A 27,918-nucleotide genomic window follows, 5' to 3' on the forward strand; every position below is an offset into this window, starting at 1 on the left:
GATACATGTATGTTTCAAAGACTAGTTTGTGCATAATTAGTCTTCCCGACCACTGAAATCTTCCAAATTGTCAGTTTAGGCAGAGACAAACATATCTTGCAGGAAGTTCAGTAGGTTAAGTATTCCCTCGAGTAATGGTACAGATAGAGTCATAACAAATTTTGTGCAGCTCAGCACCAATAGCACTGCCTAGCTGGAGAAAATGGATATCTCCCTTCAAGTAGAGTTTAATGGGTTCCTTTGGTTGAAGGTGTGAACACTTCACAGTCCTTTGAAAATTGTTTCATCGGTTAGTTCACTAAATTGACAGCTAATGAATAAGATGGGCATTCCCATCCAGCTCATGACTTTGCTCCTACTTTTACTTGTTGCTCACATACATACCGTGATGACCACCTCACAGCATGGGGTGGCGTGTATGAAAAAGACTGCCAAACATCATATACAACTGACATAAATCATAAAAATCCACAAAGAATGGCCCATTTCAGAATCCTTCAGTATTCACAAATAATTTATTCCTGTAACCTGATCACAGTTGTCACAGTCTTTTTCATCATTTGTATTAAGCCATCAGACAGGAAAGCATTTTGAACAATACATCATGGATACACTCAGTAGATCTAGAGAAGATTCATCTTTACATTGTATTACCCCTGAAAAGAAAATTATAAATCACAAATGGGTTGAAAATAAAGGGAATTTTTTGGTTCAATTATTTCTCCCATGAACACCCTTCAAATGAAGGACCACAGGTCATTCAGATGATGTAAATTATCATATCATTATAAACAATCTAATTGTCCTGACACAACTCCAATCAACCATCAGCTTTAGCTTGCCTTTAGATGCTTGTGTTTATCCTCCATGTGAGAGAAATCAAGAAAATTGAGATGAATGAGTACTGTGATACATAAATAACTGAATTAAGAACAGCTAACTCAGGTGATATGATTACACATTGCTTCCTAAGGTAATAAAAATATATAGGTTGGTTTGTCACTTAATTCCCTCCTCTCTTTGCAACATTTAATTGGCGCTCTTTCTCCTATCCTCCCTTTGTTTCCCATTGAAAGTATCTCATATCCTATCTCTATAAAAAACTAAAATATCAAAACAACAAGCTTTGCCACCTTTGGCAATTTTGCTTTTCATTGCTTGCTTAGCAATTTTTAATGAAGAGGTTTGGACATTCTGTCTCTTAACAGACTTTATATTAGGGAAAAAAAAAGGCATGAAATCCACATTTGAGTTTTGGAAGTCTTAATATCCTTGAAAAAAGTTTGCTTCTTTAACCAGGATATTCTATTTCACACAGTGCTTAGCCCCTGGCACAGAGTAAGGTGCAGTGAAAATATAAATTGTATGCAAAAACCACCCACAACAGTTGTTTTGCAAGGCACCTATTAATTTGTGAACAAATTGGAATCACAACCAGATTCAGATTTACTGAATGGAAAGGGAGAAGGTAAATTGGTGGTACTGATGTTTTATGGAAAACCAGCCATAGGCAAGGACATGAACTTGGTGTGAAACTGTGCAGCCCATCCCATTCAAAGCGCAGCAGTGTTCTTCAACTCAGAGTTCCAAAAATAGTAGCTAATATATTTACTTTCTAAATTTCAATCCCTTTCCTAAAAATATATTTGTCATTTCAAATACTAAAATACTTAGCAAACAATCCATCTAGATTTTTTTACCAAAAATGAATGCTATATTTGTGATAATTATAAGAATGTCCACATTTTGAAAACAATTGGCACTTACCTTTATTTCTTGAGCTTTCATGATTCTTTTCCTGCTGCAATTAAGAGCAGAAAAATGTATTAATTGCAGAATTAGTTATCACAAAAATGATAAAATCATAGACATACATGATCCACATGAGAAACTATAGTTTCCCCTACATCCTGCTCCAAAGTAAAATCAACTGCACTTTGCCTGATGCCTAAAGAGTCCTATATAAACCATTTGCAAACTCCCCTAGCATTTTTTACTTTTTTTTTTTTTCCTCCCACAATGACTGGAATTAAGTGCTGGAACACATTACCCAATGGAGCCATGCAGTCTCTGTCACTTGACCTTTGTCTTGGGAGATGCTCATAATTCAACTGCACAAGCCCCTGTAAAACTGGGACTTGTCCCATGATGTAATTTTGAAGCTTGAAAATTTACTCAAGACACAAATCTGCCCCCAAAATTTCAAACTTTGATTTTACAAAATATTTGCTCAAAAAGATGCTCTTTATTTTGGGTACTGCAATTTTTCAAATATTTGCTGCTATATACATTTATGCCAGTAAAAATAGCATTAGGAGTAGGCAAAATGCAAAACACTTCTAAATTTCGTTCCATTAAAAGATAGCTTTTCTTTTACAATTTTAACAAGAAAAGGAAATTCCATACCTTTTTTTCTTTTGCTGCAATTTTTTAATTGGTATTTTTAAGCATTTTAGCTTTTGATAACAAAGAGAGTGTACTGGTTACCCTTTAGTACTAATTACATTGATTTATTTTACCTATATAGACCAAGGATTTGTTATTATTATGTGCTCATAAGAGGTTCATTGAGTCTTAAAAGCATCCAGACTGTACACAGAAATCTATAGAAAATGTTAATACTTCTACACCAACACATATATCCTTTAACAGCATATCTGTTAATATTTTCTAACTCACAGGGACAAAGAAATGTTTAGTTAATATTAACTTAAGCATAAGGTCATCTTATCCTCAAACAAGTAAAACATATTGTTCCAACATTTTTGATTTTGTGAAATAATAAATAATATAGCTAGTGATGCAATATTTTTGTTGTTGCCTGCAACCCAATTTTACAAATCTAAGTCAATGATTCTTTTCTTGTTTCTTTTCAAACAAATATGTTAAAACTTGTATGTATTTGGAAATTATATTTTCAAATTTCTCCATGACTACATTAGAAACACTAGTAAGAAATTTAACAAAAAAAAAAATAAATTCATTATCAGTAAAATATGACGTACCAGATTCGTTTTTTAGTATTTCCTAAACCCAATGAATGGTATTTCCTGAAATACTGCATATGATGTGCTGAATTTACCAGAATCAATTTGCATGCCATTCTGATTTTCATGCTATCCTAAATTTAAAGCAATAGTTTTAGTATTACTAAATTTCTTTTGTGTTTCATATTACACTACATGCAGCATTTGGTTTAGAGGATCTGTCTAGTACTTCCTTCTAGTCTTCTAAAGGAAAACTTACTTGTAATTTTTATTTTATATATCTTTAGAAGTCATGCAATGGAACTTAGCCCTTAATGGGTCAGTGTAAACTCAGAGAAATCTTGTTCATGATAAGAAGTCTTTGCTTATTAAAAAAATCAACCAATCACCAAGATTTAGAGTCAAGATGTAGCCAAGTTGTGGTAGCATTTGAGATAGTGCAATTTTATGGGCTCTACAGACACTGCTCAGTTCCACAAAACTCATTATTCTTTTCTCCCTTCTTTAGTTTGAAATCAGAAGAATGGAAGTTTTTGCCAACAAAGCTGCAATAGATTCTAAAGACTTAATCCAATAATTGATTACTAGATCAGAGTAGCCTTGCAGGAAAGCAAAATGAAAAGTCAAATATTGATATCAAAGAAGAAGAGAAACACTAATTAGGATGAGAATTACTGTTCAGGAAGAAGAGAATGCAACAAACTTGGTAAAGTTCAGAGTAGAAACAAAAGGATTTAGATAAAATTTTAACAGTTAAAAAAAACAGATTTTGGGGTTTTTTTAATGAACTGTGTTCAGATTTCAAGGAAAGGAGGCATTAAGTGAAAATATCTTTTCACACCTTCTTTTCTACTATATTTTCTTTAATTTCAGCTGAAGATTTTGGAGCAAATTTTCATGGCTTAGCTTTCTCAAAACCACTCAAATTTTAATTTTAAGCTGCCATTAAAACTAGAAAGAAAAGACTTTATTAAAAGATCTACAACCAGACTCAGTCTGATATTCCTTGGGCAAAGATGCTTGGTAGCAGCAAAGACCAACCACATAGAAAAAAAAGTCTGTATGCCTCAAGTTATTTCAAAATTAACCAGTGATTAGACTAGGGGTAACATCTCTGAACTCAGAAAATAGTTTTCTGCCTAGAGAAATCTTGCTAGATAAGACAACAGAAAACACAAAGTTAAAAAACGTAGACAAGTTTATACTGAGGGTGAATACAGACTCCTTCTTAATATTGAAACATAAATGATGTGAAATATTTTCTGTAGAATATCAGTAAGAAGAAATTAATTATGCTAGTGGCCCAACATTAAAAGCACCTGTAACTTAGAAAACTTAATTTCAGATGCTCAGGGAAATAGGAACTGCTCGTCCACATGGGAAACACACAAACAAATAAATTTTTCAGGGTCCTGGAATGTGAGAGAGGTAAATGAACTATTGAAACATTCAGTATGGTTCATAATGACTAAATTGTTCATAATGACATTTATTTCCACCTGCATTTTTGCAGTGGGATAGCATTTTAATGCTTGCTGGCATGAAAACAACAAAATTCTACCCACGTACTATTGGACAATATATAAATGTGCAAGCACCCAGGTATTAAGTAAGACATACTTCTGTATAAACACATATGTGGAGGACTTTATAAACCTACTATTACACACATTTCTGTTATTTTTCTCCTGTACTGCATTATGATATATAAACAAAATATTTCTACCCAACATGTTAAAAGTCAAAAACTATATAAAAATAAATTATAAAATAAACTTCATAGACATACACATACATATATACATATATATATTTTTTCATTCATGTAATCATTCTGGATCTATATGTCCAGAATTATTACATGAACTACAATACCATATTAATACCTATTGATATGAACCATCTGTAAACAGAACCATCCGTTTTACATTCTAGGATATTTTTATCAGCTTCAATATAGCAAGATACTTCAATTTAACACTCTCCAAACAAATTATTCAGACAGGTTGAATGGCATTTTGTGGCTTTGTGTTGCATTACAGTGTATCAGCCTGATGAAATGTATCAATGCAGAACATATTAGAACTGTAAAGAAACCTTTCCTGCGTGCCCAAAAGGCTGAATTTAAAGTAAACTTTTTGTGGAGACAATGTCAGATTTTTCATTATGTTTGTGAACTGAAAAAGATCACAGATGGTTGACCATAAAAATAACTATTGTTACAAATCTTAAGTTATAAAGTATTTCCATTATAAATCAAATGAGGCTCTGCAAAGAAACTTATTTAAATATACTCAAATGTTTTCCAAGGTATAAAAGCTCCTTTTCTAGTCCTATTTTTCTTTTTTGTCTTAATACACAAACACTATCAACATCTCTTAAAACATTTTGATATCATCATTATTGCAAAATATCACATTTGCTAAATAAGGTTGGCATAGTACCAAATCCTATTTAGAAGGGCTTCACAGTAGCAATAAGGGGTGTAGAGAAGGATGATCAAAGGGACTCTCAATTTACCAAGAAGGTACAAAGCTATTTATGAGAATGACCAGAGCTGATCTGTAAAGGTAGATGACATTCTAGGACTAAGAAAATACACCAACCACTTAAGAAAAAGTAAAGCTCTTTTCTTTAATATGTATCATGTAAATTTTGTTTGGTTTTTTCTCTTTTTGAAAGAAAACCACTTAAGAAAAAGTAAAGCTCTTTCCTTAGCCTCATTAAAATATGTATCATGTAAATTTTGTTTGGTTTTTTCTCTTTTTGAAAGAATATTACTATTTATAAACCTTGGATGTTGCACACAGAAGCATTCTGACTGCCATTTAATTCCATGGTTTTTAAAAGACAAACCACATAACTGTATTTCATACAGAACTCTACTTATGGCTCTGCCTGAATTATCTGCAGAGGATCTGGGAATGTGTCTGCCAGAGTGGGCTACTGATAAAGAAGAGCAGCCTTATTTTGTTTTTGGAAAACTCAGACAAAGTCTCCTTTGCTATGCTAGCTCTATTTAAAAAGTAGCCGCTGAATTAATCAAATTCCTAAAATAAACAATGTACTAATTAGTATAAAGCATATGGTAGATTGTCCTTGACATGTGACAAACATTTAAATAATTTAATAAGCATATACCATTAATTACAGAAGCTGATGAAAAGGAGTGTGAAGTTACTTGCTTTTCTAACATTTTATAATGAAAAGTTACCATCAGACATATAACAAAATATAGTTAAAATGCAGAAAATCAGTTTTGTGTTCATCACCTTTATGGCTATTGTGCAGTAGAGGTGCTATATAGATATTGATAACAATAATAATAATGGAAGAATTTTTATTAAAGAAAATATTTCATTAAGAGAGGTACCAGAATAGTTATTATTGTTAAAACATGTACAAGCTATAGTAGCTGAATTAACAATATATTATTCACTAAAATTATACAACTTTAATTACAAGAATTTTTAATTACAAATGTACAGAAACCTTTTATTTATGGGTGAAATAGCAGCATGGTCACAGCCAGGGAGTAGAAGCACACATACTGCACAAAGCAATCTGGTAAACTATTCTCAGACCCAATTTGATCAATGACATTAGGCTGAACATTTGTGTTTCAAAGAAGTTTTATAGAATCAGACTTCAGCAGAATCTTAGCAACAGCAGTACAATTGCAATTTAAACTAGAAATGCATGCAAAGCAGAAGCAATGACATTTACATTTGTAAAGCTGTTCTGTTAAGCAGCAGTAAGCAAGGCCTTGTTTACTATGGTAAGGAAGAATGTGCAAAAAGTGAACCATTTTCCTCTTGCTCTTGTCAGAATGCTATTTACTGCAGAAAGCTTTTTAATGTTTGCAGCAGGATTCTTGAACTGGTATTCTGCATACACAACCCAGTCTTCTTAGAGATTGCCACCATTTATAGCAGCAAATTCTGAGAAAATAATATGCCACAGGTTGTTCTTGTATTGATTAAGGCATCACATGCATATAAGATTGTGTGAAGGAAACAAGATGTGAAGCAAGGTTGCTAGGCAAAAATAAGGTAATACATAAAGCTGTGGAAGTGCTCAGAATTAATGGTGTTTCCAAAAATATTACTAAATATTAAAGTGTTAAGAATAAGCCTTACAGGCCTGTGGAGAAACCATGATAAAGACTTGAATTCATGAATCTATATGAAAGCAACCCAATAATATCTCGGAAGCCTTGACATAAGAGTAAAATGATTGTCATTAAAACCAAAACCAAACCAAGAAAAGCCCAGCCACAGAGATGGGAAGGGTAAACTGTGAAATACACTGATTTGGTTCTTGGTTTGCTGATTTAGGTCCCTGAGGAACATGAAGAATAATCATGGCAGACCCAGGAAGACAAGTTTGAAGTAATTGTTCCTCTCTGCATGCAGATCACAATCACTTAAAAGCAAAGGAGAAGCAGAGAAGAAATAAACGTATGAAAAAGTTCAACATTATCTTGTCTATGTCTACATACTCTGAAGGAAAACTACCTCTAGACCAGGCTTCAACAAAGTGTGTGATTTCTATGGATGAAAAGTGGACAGAAGAAGTTCTACACAAAGATCCACAGGTTTTTCTATTCAGGCCTGTCTGACATAAAAGCAAATAACCTAGATGGTTGCAAGGGCATATATTATTCTTAAAGGCAGCCTTGGATCATACAAAGCAGAGCAGACACCTTTGCCCTCAAGATGAAACAGTTCTGACCTAAAGTTGCAGTCTAAATCCCAATGTTTCTTCAGTACCAATTGAATTGAAGCAGCTTCCTGCTAATGACACAGTAATGCTGTTTATACCAAATGTATACACCCTGTATTGCATTCTGTGAATGAACATTTCTTTTTTAAAATAGGCAGTCAGTCAGATTAGTACATTTTCAAAGAAACAATTCCTTCTGGTAGGATTGTTCACCATCCATATAGACACATTTCCAAAACAATGCTAGTGTAAAAAGACCTGCCTGAAGCAGGCTGCAAGTAGCTCCCAAGACAAATAAGCACCCTATATCACCTATAAGCCCTAATTACTCTTGCATTGAAAGGCAGCTGAGTAGTAGGTTAGTCTTTTAATTTCAAGGATTCCTATTTCACTAAATTGTTGGGGTTTAGTAGTATTAAAAATTATCTTTTTCTTTATTTGTTTGTTTCCAATGTAATACCTTATCCATGAAGAATCCTAATGATCCTACAAGTCCAATGAAACTGTAGTGAAAGGCCAAATATGTATTCCTTCATTTTACTGAAGCAGAGAAAGGCCTGGTTTCCCAATCTTGTCATTTTTCCACACTAACAAAAAATCTAATAAAATCTACATACTGACTTTAAGGATTGATTCTTCCATTGGCTGTTACTCTTCAATCCATAAACCTCATTATCATCAATTTTCCTAGAAATGGTCACAGATCTGAGCTGAACTCAGGGAAAAAAATCCCAATAGAACATGCACAGAAGGTTACTCTGCATAGATTTCTTAGGCAGTTCACTCTTAGAGAAATACAGTGTAACTACAGCTTCATTAATATGATGCCTTCATACTTTGTCCTTTGATGACAGACCAAATACATTCAAAATTTATAAGCAGTTTCACAGCACATGACATAAAAACATTCTACCAATTTTATACTGCTGTGCAGTGTTGCTGTTTTTACAACACTTTAAGCATTTAGATGCTTAATGCATGGTTTAAGCAGCAGAAGTGTATACTTTTGCATTAAAACATGTACCACTATGAACAAAACCACTTAAATACTGAAGATTTTTCAAGCCAATTTATGTAGCCAAATCCAGGCTATAGCTCCTCTTAGCTAAGTTGGAGGAGCTATGTAAATAAAGACTTTACAGAAGTAATTACTGTTATTTGTGCATATTTTGCATTAAACTTTATATGCTCAGACACTCAGTGTAGTATTACTTCTCCATCCACAGACAGAATAAGATGTAGTTTCTTCAGGCCGACTAAGGAAGAAATGCAATAACACAGGAGAGTCAGATGGATATACTAATCTGATATAGCTCAGAATCATATTCAGTGTGTGTACATTTATTTTGCAATTATCTGAGAACACTCTAGATCTGAATAGGCAAAGAAGGGGAAAAGAGATCTCCAAGAAGCAAGACTTAGCATAATGAATTATTCCCCGGAAATTCTAGGATACAGTATTTTTAATGGGTATTGTATTACCTTTCCCTTTACATGAGTTCCTAAAGCTCCAAGTACCTTCACAATTACTGAACAGTGGCATACTTCCTGACAATATAATGCTACTTAAAAAAAAATATATAAAATAAATAAATAAAAGAAAAAGCAAACTACTACAGATGGATCCTAGACACAGAATTCCCAATGACATTAATGGAAGCAATTTGCCTAAAATCTCCATTCATTTTTCTTTCTAAATTTCAGAGGTGGTTTTAAGTATAATTTTCTAAAACCACATAATGTATTTTGCTTTTTATTATTCAGTCTGTCTGAGGCTCGTTCACATCTTATTTTTCCTCTTGGCAAATTTTTGTACAGAAAGAAGAAAATCTACAGGAAGAATGACAATTAGGGAGTATAGACATGAGAGCATAAACATCAATTACCTTCCTACAAAACAGGAATTCAAGTAATATTTAGTCTGCATTGAGACATAATTATGGGTAAAATTGTAGTCTATCTACCACTATTGATTAAAACCAGTATGCTGAGACATTGCTAGGTTACAAACAGATTGTTTCTACCATTCATCTCATAAGGGCAGATAAGGTAGTGCAGCAAAGCAAAAGAGAAGTTCATGATATGAATATTAATCAATTGCAACTGCCCTTTTGTAAAGTGTTCAACTCTATGTTTGAGGACTACACTTATTTAAACCAGAGTTTTGATGAAAGGTTATATCATATTACCTACCTTGTGACATTTAGGAAACTAGAAAGTAAAATTAGGATCTTATTTTCTTCTACTGAATCTTAGAAAACTCAGGATTAACTTATTATTTCATTGGCGAATTTCAACTTATTTTTCAAAATTAATTATGAAGTACAGCTATATACTCTGCAGATATACTAACAACTGGTTACAGCTTTTCTACTGTGCAGTAGGCAATGTACTGTAAAGCCTTTAGCTATTTTCTCTTGGCATTCATGTTGGAAACAATTAGCTTAAAAAAACAGGTTGCAGAGAGCTGAAATAACAATCTAGTAAATAGCTGAAGTTCTAATCTAATTGATATTTTATTTTTAATTACAGTTCCTTTATTTATATATATGACATCTATTTTTCTTCCCTGTCTTAGACTGATACAAGTAAACAAAAATAAAATAGACTTCGTTATGAATAATAAACTTCAAATAATGTCCTGAAAATATTTCCTCATACCAAACCAATGAGTTTGAATTTATTCCACCTAATGATGGAGTAGGTCCCAGGAGGCAGTCACTGGCAAAACAAGACAGCTATATCCAAATGGTAAGCTCTGTTTTTTACTAATTGCTAATAATACACCACCAAAAAAAAATTTTTGAAAATATGAAGGCACAGAAAATATTTGAAGATTCAATGATTTCTTTGAAAGGCATGCTTTACCCATGCTTCACTTAGAGAAGGAATGAAGGAACAACAAAATAAAAAGGTGAGCTTTATATGGAAAGTCAGACTGACCAATGCAATGGTTTCTCAGACTTTTATAAAAATACCACTAACTATCTGATGCAGTGGGATTAGTCCTTTACAGTTTTGGGAATCAGCTTATTAGCTTATTATCAGTAATACAGTAGTTAATTTCAGAATTGTAGCATCAAATTATGTAACACCAAATAATGACAAATATACCAACAAGTTGAATACATTCTACTAAGACTATGTAATATTAATGCTTTATTACTTGCATTGATGTATGAGAATAATCCTCAGGTAATTGTAATAGAAAGTAATGGCATTTTCATGAAACATTAGTGAAATAAAAATTCCACTGGTGCCTCAAGAGAATGATAGGCCTTGCTTAACCCTAGAAAATAGACGAATTATAGGCTGCTTATTCCAGGTTACATAAACCAGAGTTATAATCAATACATGAAACAAATTAGTAATAATTTTTGTTTGGTTTGTTTTCATTGGAAGAAGAAATAAGCTCGGCATAGAATAAGCTTGTTAAGAGTTTTCTTACTTCAAATACTATCTTGTTAGAATGCATTGGGCAAGGGAATTCAATTCCATAAAGTTGTTTGATAGAACTGACAATGAACATTAAGCAGGATGCTCAGAGGACTGAAGCACCTCTCCTATGAAGACAGGCTGAGAGACCTGGGGCTCCTCAGCCTGCAGAAGAGAAGGCAGGGGGGTTGCAACTAGCTGATCTTTAAGGTACATTCAAGGCCAAACCATTCTATGATTCTGTGAGCAGTTTTAATGAAGTCAAATAACAACAGTTTTAGTATTAGTAAAGTTTGGGAGAGCTTTGTTTTGAATGTTATGTTTTAGGCATTAAGCTTCCATGTTCTTAATACTATGGTTATTTAACTGTAGTTTTATCAATGCATAATAAGAAAAAAGATGTAATTAGACATCTTTTCATTAGGCTGTCATTAATCTCTCTATTTTCTTTTTGTCAGACCTAAGCACAAATACCAAAACCTTTAATGTTTTCAATGGGTATCCTTTAGCCTCATTTTTTGAAAGAGAAAAAAGAGAAAAAATAACATGTCATAACAACTACTGTGATCTAGTCACCTTACCCAGAACTGAAGTCACCTTACCCAGAATTGAAGGCATTTCAAGGTAAGCATAGCCCATTTCAGTAAGTTCACGAGGTAAGAGACTTTCTTGCTGCTATTTTCCTTTATAAACAATGGAGATGAAGTCACTAACTTTTCCAGTTACAAAATTCTCAAAAGGAAAGGCTGCTGAAGAGAGCCAAATCAAATACACCTAAATTCAATACACATAAACACAGACCAATGCTTCTTACGATGCCTTCTTGAAAAGATTTCAAATGAAAAATTTTAAACTGATCAAGATAATAAATGCTAAGAAATTGCTTAGCTATTGTGATGGCAAATATTTGTACTGCAAGTTTACAAAAGCCACGGTTCACAGAAAGTACAGATGGGTTGTTTAACCTGACATCTTGGTAACATAAAATCAGAAGAGTGGCTACTGTAAAAGAAAAAAAGAAAAAAATATAGTACTATTTAATTAAATAGGGTTTTATCTAAAAAAATACCAATTTGTGCTCCCACTGCATATCACACACTTAGTAAAATTATCACAGTTCAAAATGACAAGTGAAAGCCAATTTAGAAAAAAGTAAGCAATGAAGAAGAAATAGTTAAAAATAGTGATATAGTTTACCAGTCCTAAAAGGAGATGATTTATTCTAAACTTATTTTTCTACCACATGTATAGGAATAAAAGTAATAAGGATGATTTAAAATACAGATATTGAAAAGACACATGGATGCAAAACTTAATACTTAGCCAGTCTAAGAGGAGTCTAATAGTGCACAAATATTGTGATTTGATTTTATACTAAAGCCCAATGTAAGAAAGAGCTTTCTTTCTTTCTTTTATTGCTGTATATCAGTGTTACACTTCCTCAGTTGGGAATACATCACTGTATACTAATGTTTAAAACAGTAGTGGGTTGGCCCTGGCTGGATGGCAGCACCCACCAAAGCTGCTTTATCACTGCCCTTCACAAATGGACAGCAGGGAGAAAATACAATGAAAGGTTCATGAGATAAGGACTGGGAGAGATCACTCGCCAAATACTGGCACAGGCAAAACAGACTAGAATCAGAGACATTAAATGAATTAACTGCTAACAAAATCAGAGCAGGATAACAAAAAGCAAAGCAAGACTTTAAAAACACCTTCCCCTGACTCCTCCCTCCTTCCTGAGTTGTACATGTTCTGCCCCAGCAGCACAGGGAGATGGGGAGTGAGGGATTTGGTCACTTCATCACGTAGTGTTCCTGCCACTGCTCAGGGAGAGAAGTCCTTTCCCTCCTCCAGCATGGGGTGCTCCCCTGGGAGACAGTCCTTCATGAAGTTCTCCAACCTGAATCCATCCCTTCTGCAACAGCTCTCCACACAATGCTGCTGTTGTAACACTCTTCCACAGGGTGCAGTCCTTCAGAAACAGTCTGCTCCAATGTGTGGTCCCCCCGGGGTCACAAGTCCCACCAGGAAGCCTGCTCCAGCATGGGCTCTCCTCTCTCCATGGGTCTACAGCTCCCTGCCAGCCTCCTTTCAGGTATCCACCAGCTTTGGTGTGGGTCTCTATTATGGGCTGCAGGCACATCTCTGCATCCCTGTGCTCTTCCATGGGGGACACAGCTGCTTCACCATGGTTTTCACCATGGGCTGCAGGAAAATCTCTACTGGAGCACCTGGAACACCTCTTCCCTCTCCTCCTGCACAGACATTGGTGTCTGCAGAGCTGCTCCTCTCACTTATTTTCATTCCACTCTTGGTTTAGTGCAGTTGTATCTGCACAGTAACTTTCCTTCCTTCTTAAATACCTTATCACAGGGGTAGGCACCATTTCTGATTGTCTCAGCCTTGGTCAGCAGTGAGTCCATGCTGGAATCAGCTGACATTGGCTGACATGAAGGAAGCCTCTGGCAGCTTCTCCCAGAAACCACTCCTGCAGCCCCACTGCTACAAAAACCAAGTCATGCTAACCCAACACAAAAGCCAATGATTAAACTACATAATTATTTTAATTTAAAAACAGAATTTAACTAGATAACTACAATAAGAAGTGAAAAATAAACCACAAACTAAGTTGATCATTATTTAGTTTTAAAAAAAAATAATCTGGGGCACAGCCCAGTTTGTCTACATACCAACAAAACTGTTACACACCATATTTATGACTTAATATATATTTTATATTGACTTTTGCATATTATTTTTCACATTATAAGCATTGTCTGTGCTACAGGATATCAATTTATTTTAACAAACCAAGATAATAAAAGTTAATATACACAATAAAAGTCTACATCTTCTAGGCAATAAATAGAGGTATTAAATCCACGGGGAAAATTATTGAGAAAAAGAAGCGATGGAAAAGAATAAAATAAAGCATTTGTCCAATAGAAAAAAAAAAAAAGGAGATGGAATTAAATTACAGTGTAGTCTTGAGGACCTGAAGAAAAAGAGGCAACAAGGCAGTTATGAAAAAGAGCCAGATTTCATAAATACACACTTCAAGTATTTGGTGTCTGTCATGATCTTAGAAATACACACTGCACAAATTTAAACAGGAAGAAATCGCCTCAAGTAATATATAACAAGAAAATCTCTCCTGACTTTGTTTTGCTATTACTGCAATTGCAATTTGTGATTACAATTTGCCATCATAATGCCATATGAAAAAACATGCTAATCAAGAATCTGAAATGATAGTTGATATAGATTGTATTTGCATTGAATCTCAACTAACAGAAAGGTAAAAAAACATTTCTTATCTATACAGAGTTTAACTAGAAATCCTCCTCCTAGGATTCAATGTGAGAAGGACAAGCTGACTATGGAGAAAATAATTACATTGCCTCCGTATACCACCGTGTTATATTTTATTATTCTTTGCCAACCTGGCACATGAAATTTTAAAAAAAACTATGTTAATCAAAAGGTAGGTAATAAATGTGAATCTCATCACCCCTCAAAATATTTGGCTGAGATTAATCTCTTCCACAGTGATGATGTTCAGTAACAAGAACAAAAAAGATAGTTAAAGCAAAAGGTTCGGAACAGTAAAGACTACAAGTTTATAGATAGCCATTACTAATAAGTATCAGTAGGTATCTTGAAAGGAAGAATCAGCCTGGCCTTAATTCCAGATTTTGACACTCCACACCCCCCAGTGACTGAGTAGTCAGAAGAAGGATTATAGAAGACATTTTTCAGAGAAATTTTAGAAGCAACTTTCCTAAGATTTAAAAAACGCTTTGAGCATGTATTGAGAGATACCTAAAATAAAATGTTTAATTGATATTAGCTTATTAACGCACAGTGATTGTAATGGGGTTAAAAAAAATTACCCATGCCTTTCTAATGCTATTGACCACAGAAAAAAACAGATTAGATTGCAGAATTCCCTTCCTTTCCTGAGAAAAGGATAATAAAATAAAAATTAAACCAAACCAAAACAAAAATAACAACAAAAAAATAAAACAGAAAAGACTTCTTGACTACACTTACAAGTGATTAAGAGGGAAAGAAGTAAAACTGAGTCTTGCTTCTTCTAATCCTTGAATTTGCATAGGACATAGATACTGGCTCATGGAACCTCAGAAGGACAAAAATTCTCATGTTAGTTTAGATAGAACAGCACTGACATGACAGGAAAAGCTCTGTTCTTAGTCCTCAGGATTCACTGCTCATCTTCAATAGATTTTTTTTTCCCTTCTCTCTAGGACAGAGGATTTTAGAGGATCCAATTTTATGACTTCACAGATCCTGCAAGCAAACAGATTTTCCAGATAGACACTGTGAGCTATAAATCTCAGGCTGTTTGGAGACCAGACACAGGGAAAGCACAGGTTATTTTTGAATCCCAGAATACTACTTTCTGCACATTTCTTTCTTGGCCATGACACCCTAAATGACAATAAAATCATTGAGCACTCAGGCTGACTATATTTTACAGGCGTCTCAGTGCTCTCAGTAGAGGGAGAACATTTTATAAGCTCCAGACAAAAACCTAAAAGTCATACATGGGTTTTTTCTGTGCTTATGCATTCAAATTTGCTTTTAATAACAGGGAACAGAAGCTTAGGTTCTTGGGGTTTTTTTAATTCAAAGTCCTTATTGTTTAATCACTTCTAAACTGGATCTCATTCTAATGTAACCTAAACCCCTCTAAATTGACCTAATCCTGAGCCCTAATTTAACATGAATCAGGGTTGAACTGATGAATTTAGCAGCATATAGCAACAGTAAGTAGGGAAGGAGAGAGGGAAAAGGAAGAGAGGCAGGTTTTTCATAGGAGGTTAAAATAAATATTTTAGTCTGGAGAAATATCACAGACAAGAGTGAGGATTGCACAGCTGAGTCACTTCCTCCTAGCCCTTTGGTAAAAACAAGATGAAAACAAACAAGGAAAGAAGTTAGAATCAACAGACCACCAAAAGCCAGGGAAAGCTGGCAAAGGGGCACACCCCCTCTGCTGTATCCTCCATACACTCCTGCTCAGCTGGATGACAGAAGCTCTTTCTGATGGAGCATCCTGCACAGGCCAAGGCTGAGGCTCAGGATGAACTCTGACTTCCCTGGATTCTCCTCTCTCTCTGCTCCCACCCCCACACCCCCACCCATGCTGTCAGGGCAGTGCTGGCCCCCAGCGAGGGGGTAGCTCTGACTATTGGGAACATGATTTTCCTAACCTCAAAAATTCAGCACTGGGCCTAATAAAAGGAGCCCAGGGGACAAGGACTAAGTTACGCCTTCACCGACTGTCCCTTGAGACTAAATCTGAACTGCTCCCCACCCGTAAGGAGATCATTAACAACGAGGCACTGTCACCTCTGTATTACTGTCACCAGTATTACTCCCTCCTAAACCATGTGAACCACCTGGCTTGCCAAGGAGGGTTGTGCATGCATGTGTTAGTTAGATATGCAGAGTTGGCATGCTCTGGAGTATACATATGGATATACAGGCTATATTCCATATTTCTTAGCATCTGACAGAGAATCTGCAGCCAACTGTTGCCATTCTGTTGGCTGCCACCTGCCTGTTTATACCTGGAAATCTCAGAGCATACACTCTTTCACTGAAGACATTGCATAAACATTGGTCTCTGTCAGAGGCATGCAAATTACAAGAAGAAAATTCATTAGGATGCTAAAAATATTTCCTAACAATATCAGGTGGGAACCTAGGTATTAACAAATTGCTCACAATACTTCAGCAGCAATGCAAGAAGACTCCCAAATGGAAAGTACCTTACAAACTTTTCCAGTGTTTCAACAAATGAAGAACCAAGGATTACTTGGCTTAACAAGAAATTCACATGCTGTTCAGACACAGCCTAGTACTTCTCAGCATAACCACAAAAATGTAAGTCGTGGCAGATAAACAAGGGAAGGGGACTGAAAACAACGTTGAGAAGTGCTTTGTAATAATCATTCTCAGTTCTGGTTCAAGAGAACTCATGTCTTCCTGGGTTTGAATATTTCATATGTAAACAATGCAGTCAAACATTTGATCTTCATTACCATTACAACAGCCATGATAATGAACATTACTGTAATTAATGGTGTATTATAATGAAGTACAGAATCAAAGAACATTAAGACCTTTGGAGGTCACCCTGCCATATCTCCCTGCTCAAGCACGGTCAGCCACAACAGGCTGTCCCAGACCATGTCCAGAGAGGTTTTAAACATCAGCAAAGATAAAGACTCAACAAGCTCTCTAGGCAATCTGTTCCAGTACTCAAAGTAAAATCATGTTTTCTTATGCATAATTCTTTTCTATTTAGTTTTTTTCCATAGAAATGCTTGTTCTTATGCTTTCAGATTATCATATATACCGACTAAATTCCTGTCTGCAATTTCTATGCATGAGAAACTGAAACCATTCATAATCCCTTTTAAAACAACACAACCTTTATGATATGAATGCCTGTTTCCACCACGAACACAATCATTATTTCAAGATAATACCTAAGTACCTACAGGATTGCTTTCCCCTGCAGGTTGACATTTAAAGTTGCTCTGGTTGGACTATTGTTCAAGTCAGATAAATTCCCCTTTATTAGAGCAAGGGAGATTAATCTTCTTTTTTCTTTTTTTAATCTTTGCACACATAAACTTGCATACATATTGCCTGATCAAAGCAAATATAACTGCATATATTCATTATCATCTGTTTGCAGTAAGTATTCTGTCGGCATAACTTAATCTAACCACTTGATTTATTAAGTGTTTGATTGAAGCAGAAAGTTTTACCATATTATTTACATTTTGAGTATGCCTATCTGTGCCAAAGGTGGTTTTAAAAATTGACTTTAGAAAAGTTTTATATTCCTAGGGGGTTTTTTTTCAGAAATATATGTCCCTAATACCAAAAGCTCAACTGTACTAAAATATTTTTTATCTAAACATATTGCCGAGGGAAAAAACCACCATATTTTTCAATACAAAGTTTTATATCAAGTTTTAATTATTTGTATGTTGTTTGCATATGTCTATATGTGATTTCCCCAATATTAAACTTGAAAAGTTTATGACAGCCTATTCCAAAAATTATTTGAGAGTTATCAGTATATTAAAAGTATAAGTAAGAAATAGCAACATATGAATAGTTCCACATACATTCATTAAGACCAGAGACCATCTAATCTCAGAAACAATGCTAATTATACCCTGCATTTTGACCTTCATTGCTCTCACAGTCTTCATGGTTTTGTGTAGGGGTTTTTTTGCACATGTTTCTCTCTCACATGATTAATTCCACAGTTTCATTACTACTCTCTCTCTTCCTTCTAGATTTCAAAGTACTTTTCTTGTGCTATTTTATTTTAGTTTGCTTACAGCTGTCAAATGGAAATAAAGTGATGAGACAAACTTTTGAATAATATTCAGCATAAAAACCCATGTGCTGATACAGTTATTTATTTTCTTGACTGTGGCCTGATTCAATCTTATTCTGATTGAGAACATTCCCTAGAGGGTGCATAAGATTTTAAGATTTTCCTTTCTATCTGTTAAGAAACTTTTTGCATTTAATCTACATAGCATACATTAAGTAGCTAATAGGCAAGTATTTTACTTGTTTGAGAACTCATGTTATCAGTTCCTCCTTATATGCTGAGATAGAATCACATAATACTGGGTCTTTTTCTTAAACTGAGGACCAAAAAGAGTATTTTTCATACTTTACAAAGATACTGAGAAATAAAACTAGAAGTATCTCGAAACATTATTAGAAACTAACATTTAGAATTTCTGGCTATAATTCAGACCTTTTATATGTAGCACAAAAATTCAGAAGGGTGAAATTTTTTTCATCATCTCAGTTGGCCTGACTGTAGGTCTTCAGGCACCTCAGATGTTGCTCCCATGACTACCATGCCAAGAAAGAATTAAGATGATCAGAACTATGCTAACTTTAGACAGCCCATGGAAATATTATAGCACTTTTCTTTGTTTTACACAACCACCACAGAAGTCTGCCTTTCAGCTACCAGAAGAGGGGTAGGATGTGTTAGCTGAGAACTGTTTTGGGAGTCCTGGACTCATGACAAAGGGGCATCAGGTGGGCAAAATTTGAATGGCACATAGTAATTGAATATGGGAACTGTGTAACTCGGAAGACATCTGCATTTTGCCATGGTCCACAACTGCCAAATTCAGCAAGCCCTGGGAACATCTACCTCTTGCAAACAGGCTTCTATTCATCAGTTAACTTCAACACCATTCTTTGATGGGCAGTTTCCCTTTATGCTGTTTGGACTGAAATTCACTGAGGACTGGGACAAGTCACTGACTTAAGCGATGCTGACAGTTGCTTTAAGAGAGAGCCTCTCCTGGCACCCCCTCTGAGCTTCTGTTGATATAATTAATTTCTAGGTTTTGAAGCTAAAACAGATATTATCACATTCCCTTTGAAAAAGTTAATTTCTGAGCATTACTCCAATAAACACAAAAAAAAAAAGACAAGGCTAGAGTGTAATTTATCCCTTAACCATGGAAGAAAAGGAAGAACTATTAGAGAATAATCCATACCTTGTGCCGTAATCTTACTAGGGGCTGATAGGGCCTAAAGTCGTATCCTTCCTTGACTGGCCACCCATCTGCTCCCAGCAAAATGCATCCAAGAAGTAAAACAGCAGACCACCACATAAACATCTTTACAGGTCTGTTTCTGTGAAAATAAAATGTATGAGTTCAGAGATGTAATATTACTTTAGCATAAACTGTATAATAAAGGCTTACAATACTGATAAACCAATTGTGGACTTGAATAAATGCAGTAGATATAGGACAATCTATCTGGCACAACAGCAAAGAGAAAAAATGGTAGTAGTATTTGGGACAGCAGTATCAATTCAGTTGTGCTGAGCCAAGAATTTTCTTACCACTATTTAATACTGATATAAAGGAGTCACTGAGGAAACAACCAGAAAAAGTCAAAGAAAAGACAGAACATAAAAGTAAAGCAGTGGTGAAAAATGCAATAATTTTTCTCAGACGAAAGAAAAAAAAATTATCATCAATCACATGTTCATCAACTTTTTATTTCAAACATGGTCTCTTGTGATGCACGATTCACAACCTAAAAGCTTATAATAATCATACAGATTTATAGATACAAATGGTATAAGAGTTACCTTGTATGTGTACACACATACATTACGTAAGTGGTTTCAGAACCTTTTAGAGGTAGACAATATTTATTATCACAGATTTAAAAATACATATGGCATGAGAGTTACCTTGTATGGTTCCTAATGGATGTATACACATACATTACGTAAGTGGTTTCAGAACCTTTTAGAGGTAGACAATATTTATTATTGATATTCAGCAATTGTATTGAAACCATCACGTTAAACAGATAACACAGCAAACTGATCTTCATGACTTCAAGATACTCCCAAGTCAGTCTGCTGGTCTGTAATATTTAGTCCTACATTACGGGGCAGAGATGAGCCACTTTCATGCATGAGTAGAGGTTTTTTCCCCCTTTCTACTTTGCTTTTAGCTCACTTAGCCTGCCAATGTAGAAACCTCTGATAAGAATCAAGATGTACAGGAATAAGTACAAAACATCATAAGAGTGCCCTAGCAGCCCAGACGGTGCACCGAATTTTCAAGTCTAGCCTGACATTTTCTTTTCTATGGGAAATCATCTGAGCATAAAATGTGAACAAATTGGAGATCACTTATTATCCTGTATCATTTACAGTCTGCTCCTGGCAATACTGTTACACAAACTGTGGTTTTGATTCCTATCATTCCTCACATAGCAGTAGTCTTCACAGTCACCTGAAGGCAGAGAGACTGAATAGAATTAATTCCTGTGGAGATATTACGTGTAGCAAACGGACTCTACTCTTAACCTCTATTCACAGTCTCAGTAACAGATCCTACTTAAGTCTGCCACCCTTCCTTGGGGACTACTCTACCAAACTTGGTAAAACTACTGAAAGGTCTGTTTCATCCTCATTCCTTCTGATTTTTACCAGCCTGCCTTGCCTTCACACTTGTAATTCAAACAAAAGCTCGACATTAATACACCATATTACTTCAACATCACTTGCCTTTTGTTCCACCAAACCCAATCTCATTCTGGTTCTCCCTATTAATCAAACGTAACATTTCATCTCATTTATCATTACTTTTTCCAACAGTTTCCACTTCAATTACCTTTCTTTGTCACTCCAGCTTTTCTAATATACATAGTAGAAGTATCTCTCTTAGGAGAGCTTGCACAGAATTCATTAAGCAGAGCATTATTAGAAACATAGAAAACAAGCTCTATTACAGAGGGATATTTTACATAAATAACTTGAGGCTTGTTCTTCTACACCTGCTCAGTAACACAATATTTCAGTGACGACAGGAAATGACACAGAGAAATTTTCTTCTTGAGTTCCCCTCAATCTTCCACCAAAACAATAAGAGCTAATCAGGTGTTCTGATGGATCTTTGCTATGGGATTATTAAAAGTAATCTAGTTTACTGACAGGAAACACCAAAAAAAAGACTGCTTCAGAACTCTGAGGATTCAAGTACGTTATGGTATGGCATTTTCCTTCACTGGCTATGTGTTAGTTCTCAGTATCACTGTTACCAGAAAAGTAAGTCCACTAAAAAATAAATAAATAAATCAATATGAAAAATCAGAATCTTGTTTTTGAATCTCAAAGAAAACATCTATTTGTGCTTGTTAATTTTTTTTAAACACTTAATTGTTGACTTTCAAGGTCAGAATCTGATTTGTTTAGCACTTATGCATGCTAAGAACATGGTTGAACCTTTGTCCCTTTTGTGCACTTCTGGAATACTTCTCTGTACAATGAAAATTTGGTTGGAAAACAGTCATTTCACAGAAGGCTGTAAGAGCAGCCACATTCCACCACCCTCCCACATACTGAATATATTTTAGTCTCATGTGGTGTAAAAGAATAAAGTCCTTATGGCTTTGAAAATTGGTTGACCTTGAAAGACTTATGCTTTGTACTTGTACAGAAGAGAAAATTATTACATGCTCAGTTTCTGACTTCATTGCCTGATACTTGGATGAACACTTACAACAGAAATTTTAAAAGTAAGCTTTTTGGACAGATGCTACATAAAATCCCAAAAGTATGCAGGGCCTATGCAGTTATTTTTTGCCTTTTAATAATTTCAAATATCCACCTTTTTTAAGTAGCATATATAGTCTATTTTTTTATTTCTTAAATGATAATTTATTTTAAAACTATTACCAAAACCACAGTTCTCCTTAATACAGTACTATTATGAAGTCATTATTTTAAGAGAAAAAATATCATCTGTCCTATGAACTTGCATTGCTAAAGAGCTGAAATAAGATCAGGAATAAAAATGACTTTTCAAATCCTCATTACAACTGCTGCATATAGCCAAACAGAAAGAAATAAAGTATTAAGACTATATATTCACGTTACCTAAAATTGCTTCTATCTCATTTCTTCTTGAAGGTACAGCCCAAGTTATAAGCAAAGAGGATCTAAAATTTTGGTTTAATATTGTATTATCAAGAAATCAGATTTTTTTTTAAATTATTATATCATGTATTCTGGGGAAAATTTGCATTAATGATCTAGACCCTCTACTCATTATAATCTAGCAGATCTTGATGTTTTAGTGTTTAGATAACATTCTTCTGTATTTTTAACTTCATTAATTGCATTCTTTGTAAAAGAATTGTTTCTAAATTATTACTATATGTCTACCTTTATTTTCACTGAAGACTGTTGCTTCTGTGTATTCATATAACCATGTTTGGAAATCTGATGAGTTTACTTGGCTTACTCTCTCTTTAAGCAGATACCAGTCTGTCTCTGCATTTTTCTGTTTCTTTCTCTGCACATTTCTCATTTATAATATAGATTACAGGTTAAAATGCAATGAAAAATTTAAAAATCATAAAATATCCCAGTACATATTTTAACTGTACATATTTTAACATACATTTATATGGTTTTTCTGCCAGTAAACACTGAACTGAAATTCTTAAGCAACTACTAGCAGTAATTCCATATCATCCATCCTATTAATGCAAACAGTTAATTTACAGCTATTCATTGCATGTAAATAATTAGGGGCTGGGCTTCCCCCCACTGCATACAAATAAGTAGGGTGTTGAGTTTCTCTCTTCAATGTGCATTAATTTTCTTATTAACAACGAGCTTAATGCACTATTTTAGAGCAAACCGATCAATGTTAAAGTCCTATGTGTTGTTTATCATCCTTAGATTTTCCTCATGAGCTGAGGAGGAAGGATGTTGAACAGATAATGGTTTCTTCAATGTGCATTAATTTTCTTACTGACAGCAAGCTTAATGCAATATTTTAGAGCAAATTGATCGATGTTGTAGAAGATCAACATGTGTTGTTTGTCATCCTTAGATTTTCCTCATGAGCTGAGGAGGAAGGATGTTGAACAGATAATGGTTGCTCCTTATTTCTCACTGTACAGTAATTTTGTGAGTATCAAATTTAGATTTTCCTTTCTGATTCACAGAAGACTCTGTCATTTCACTTTTTAGTCCTTTTCCAGAACATTCATGAACCTGATGCACTCCGCAGTTTTCTCACTATTGACTTCTTTCCATTTAAGTTAATTCTGAACTTTTTAAATAAATTATAATCCATAAGAGGATTCTTTTATTCTGTGTCAAGTTTATACCTTAAAACTCTTGGATGAGAAGCACTGCTGGGAGAGCTACAGCTTCTGAACTGACAGAAGGAATACCTTAGGATATCTCACTTGCCTTATTTAGGTAAGGGAAATGGGACCCTTAAATAATTTTCAGGGATTTTTTTTAAGCAAAGAAAACTACATGAAAAGTTCACAGAGTTTCCACCATCACCATGATGATTGCCTAGATAGTCACTGCTGAGTTAGAGACAATTTCTTATAATTCTTGAGGAAATGTAATGCAAACCTGTATCTCCCTTTCCTCTCCTGCTAGTACTTTTCCCATACTTCATGGAAAACAAACTAAATCCCCATTCTGACAGCTTACTTATGAATATCTAATAATGATTAATATAGTCTACAATACCACCGTGTTTCCTCTCAAAGTAATTATGATTTCTAAATCTTCTCAGCAATTCATTGTAATTTTGTTCTTTGCCTAACTTTTTCTTGTTGGACTAGGAAAGAGTTTGCTTGCTACTAGGAGAGTTTAGCAAATGCATAATAAGCACTACTTTACCTGTCCCCATGCTGTAATCTTCACAGAGAAGATTGAAAAGATATCATATTCTACACAACCAGTTCCAAATGTAGCAATGTGTACTTACAGTGTACTAAAAAATATAATTAATGTAACCTGGCTTAGCCAGACTTTATGTAAAGAGTTAAAACATATACCCAGTTACAAGAATGCCCTATTTTAAAATGCATACATACTTAAAATTAAGAACTTGGTTATTTTTAATGTTCTTTTTTTTTCCCCAGAATTTCTCAGCTGTTATGCTCTGTTCTGTGTTGATAAATGGTGACTACCCAGGATATTTGGTTTTAAGAGAAGAGATATCATTCTTTTGAAAACGTAAATATTCCACCTCAATAAACTGATATAATCAACTTAACACCCCTACAAAGTATAATAAATGAAATCTTAAATAATAGCCCAATCACTGCATTCCTCCTGCCTTTAAAAGAAAAGATGTATCAGATATTAACCTGGAATTATTTAAAAGGTCAACTTCAACATATCAAGGAGTAGCACTGTATGCACTCAGGAAATGTCAGTCTCTGTCTTTTAGATATTATTAATCAGAAAATAAATAAAAATAAAATTAATTGTCTGTTTTGTGGGCATCAGAAAAATGACCATAAGCTATGTCACCATATTCAGTATTATTAATAGGTTTATAATACAGCCACAGTAATAAATATGCTTCATTGCCTGTGACTTTGAGGATTTCATTGCATATCATGATGGCCACAAATAACCAGGCATGAAAGAATACACTGCTACCATTTCTTAAGATGCTTTTACCTACCCTTATGGTTTCACGGCAGAAAGGTAGCAGCAAAGAAAGTATTTTCTTGTGTAGAGAAAATTATATTGCATTAACTTTGAATTAAGAGCAAAAGTTTTAGCTAAAAGCATGTCTTTTCCCATTAGCCTGCCTCTACGCTATCCTAGTGCCCACATCTTCACACACAGCCTGCCTTCAAAAACCTTACAATAGTTATCTTTACACCAAAAATGGGGCTCTTACAAAGTAGTCACAGTATCATATTTTCCTATGAATATAGCTGAAATACATATCTAGCAATGTTTCTCCTTGTCAAAATGCGCCGTGGAAAGCAGATCACAGTGTCATGGGGGCAGCTCTCAACCCCACGACTTCCTGACAGCTTTTGAGCACTGCACACTTCATGCTGCCACCTTCCAGTTCTCCTCCAGAAGTGGCAGCTAGCCTCTGAACCAGAGTGGTTAGGTCACCTTAACTATGTACAGCAGGCTTGGGGCTTGCAGCAGTGAAGTGCAGCCCTGCCACGGCAGCCAACAGCTCGTACATCTGCGGCCCAATCTGTTCTGTCTCTCAGCTGCGGCTCTATGTGGCTACAGCCACTCACTGCGCAGGCACATGCTCCTCATCCTTCACCCACCAAAACAGGCTGGCAAGTCTTTCTGGAACAGCCAGCAATGCTACTGACAGCTCATGTGCTGGAACACACAGGATGAGAAACTTTTTTATTTTTTTAAATCTCACAAAAAGCCCTCGTCATGCCAGATGTACCCTGCCTTCTGCTGACTCCTGTCCATCTTTCCCTTGCTCCTTTCCTGATGTAAACTGCAAAACCACCAGAATGCACAAGCAGAAGGTGGAGGGCAGACCCTTGAACTCCTGTACTAGTGCACTTGGGCTTTGTGCAGACCTTACAAACACCTCAGGTGGCTCCAAGGCAGGCACGGCCAGGCACCACCGTGGTGAGCAGCCAGCACAAGGGCCAGACTTCCCTGCCTTCCACTGTCACTCTCTCTGCCATCCGCCACTTCCACTGCCAGGTGCTGGTGGGCACGAGCAGCAGCCAGGCAGCCCATCCCCTCTCTGTGGGGGGATGCAAGCAAGATCCATTTGCCCAGGGCTTTTCTAGAAGGGCTTCTTTGGAACTGGCCCTAAAGATTTACAGTGGCTGATGTTTACCTGTGCACAAGTGGCCGGATCATGCCAGGGCCTATTCTGAAAAGTTCCTGAAAAGCAGATGCAGCAAGGACACTTATCTTTGACACTGAATTCATGCTCTAATTTTATCTTACCATTTTCAGTATATTTATTTATTTATATAAAGGATGACACCCAGATGTCTCAGTGTTAGCAACCCCAGTTTCAATGAATTATAATAAAATGAAAAATGGCAATTTTAAAACCTTCTTATAAGTTCTTCACATGATCTCATAATGTCTTTAATATTTCAGAAAGAAGAACAAAATGAGAATACTATAGTTCACATATCTCAGAGAAGCTTTGCTTAAAGGATTCGAGTTGTGTATATTGATCTATTTTTCTCCCAAGACTCAACCTCAGGGTGATTTTAGCATTACTGATATATGCAAGTGCTGGTTTGGAGGTTATACTGTTAGGATGATGGTCTCTTTCTTCCCTCATTAAGCAAACTTGTCACAGCTGGTTCCTCAATATCCTACAGGATTAATGTTTATCATCATGGCAGTATCTGAACTGATGGGAATTCAACCACTTTATGTTATGAAACCAGAAACAGAAAACCTGCCAGCTTAGAACTCAGGTGAATATTGAATATCTTGATACTGTTAATATTTTACAAAATTTGTAAATTGACACCAAGGAATGATATCTTTTGTCGCCATCTCATTGCAAAGGTTTCATACCTTCTCAGTGATATCTCATGGGCAGCTCCTCACAGCACTGACTCCTTCTGCTCCTGCTCTGCACAGCCAACAAACTCCAGCTCACATCTGGAACAGCCAACCTGCTCTTTTACAATACCCCTCCTAATTAGATCCAGCTGTGGCCTATTACGGCCAGGCTTGTTCTTAATGCTTGATAATTGGCACAGCTGTAACTCCTTAGGGGTGAGATTACCTTTACCACTATCTCTGTTCTTTCACATTCTATCTATCCACAATCATTGTGTAGGTGTGTCCTTCACACATGCTAGAAAAGATAAATATGTTGGTTTTTAAAGTTTTCAAGTTTTTGAAGTTTTTCTTCTAAAATCAAACACTACTAACATTAACTAAATGTAAGAAGAAACAACAGCTGTTGGCACTTCCATAGTAAATTGTTAAGAGTACGTTTGAGAAAAGACATTATCCTAGAGAAAGCAAAATAGCCACTGAAGATACAACTTTTTTTAAACAGGTGAGATACTAAATTAAAGATTAAAATTCTCCATATCTGCTGTGATATATTAATCTACTACCCTTACTTCTCTCATTTGCTATTCAAGAAATCACTGAGGTTTGGTAAAACAGTAGTTACCAACAAAACCATTGAAACCTTTGTGTTATTGAACTCCTTGGATGAATGCTAAACCATGATATGTCTATCATCAGTTCCAACGGCCATGATAATTTAGAGAATCACTTTCCATTAAGTATTCTGGTTAATGTTATGTTTTCATCCCTTTACATCTGCATTGAAGTGCTGTAGCCAACAGAGATGGATCCCATCTTTTTTACCCAGAGAAAGAGATTATTTAAACTCAA

The 27,918-nt window shown here is 35.2% G+C and overlaps 1 protein-coding gene across 4 annotated transcripts in view; it reads right to left on the reverse strand.

Moving 5' to 3' along the window:
* The window catches only part of FSTL5 (follistatin like 5), a 376,421-nt gene that overhangs the window by 226,228 nt on the left and 122,275 nt on the right, over positions 1–27,918 (reverse strand). For all 4 annotated transcript variants that reach the window (XM_039700303.1, XM_039700304.1, XM_039700305.1 and 1 more), the window contains 2 exons: positions 19,739–19,877; positions 1,768–1,801 (listed from right to left, as the gene is read on the reverse strand). In XM_039700303.1, the coding sequence (XP_039556237.1) occupies positions 1,768–1,801; positions 19,739–19,861 (157 nt within the window). In that variant the 5' untranslated portion in view covers positions 19,862–19,877. The remainder of the gene's footprint in view (positions 1–1,767; positions 1,802–19,738; positions 19,878–27,918) is intronic.

This window comes from Passer montanus, unplaced genomic scaffold (assembly GCF_014805655.1).
Source record: "Passer montanus isolate IOZ18808 unplaced genomic scaffold, ASM1480565v1 scaffold14, whole genome shotgun sequence".
Taxonomy (NCBI): domain Eukaryota; kingdom Metazoa; phylum Chordata; class Aves; order Passeriformes; family Passeridae; genus Passer; species Passer montanus.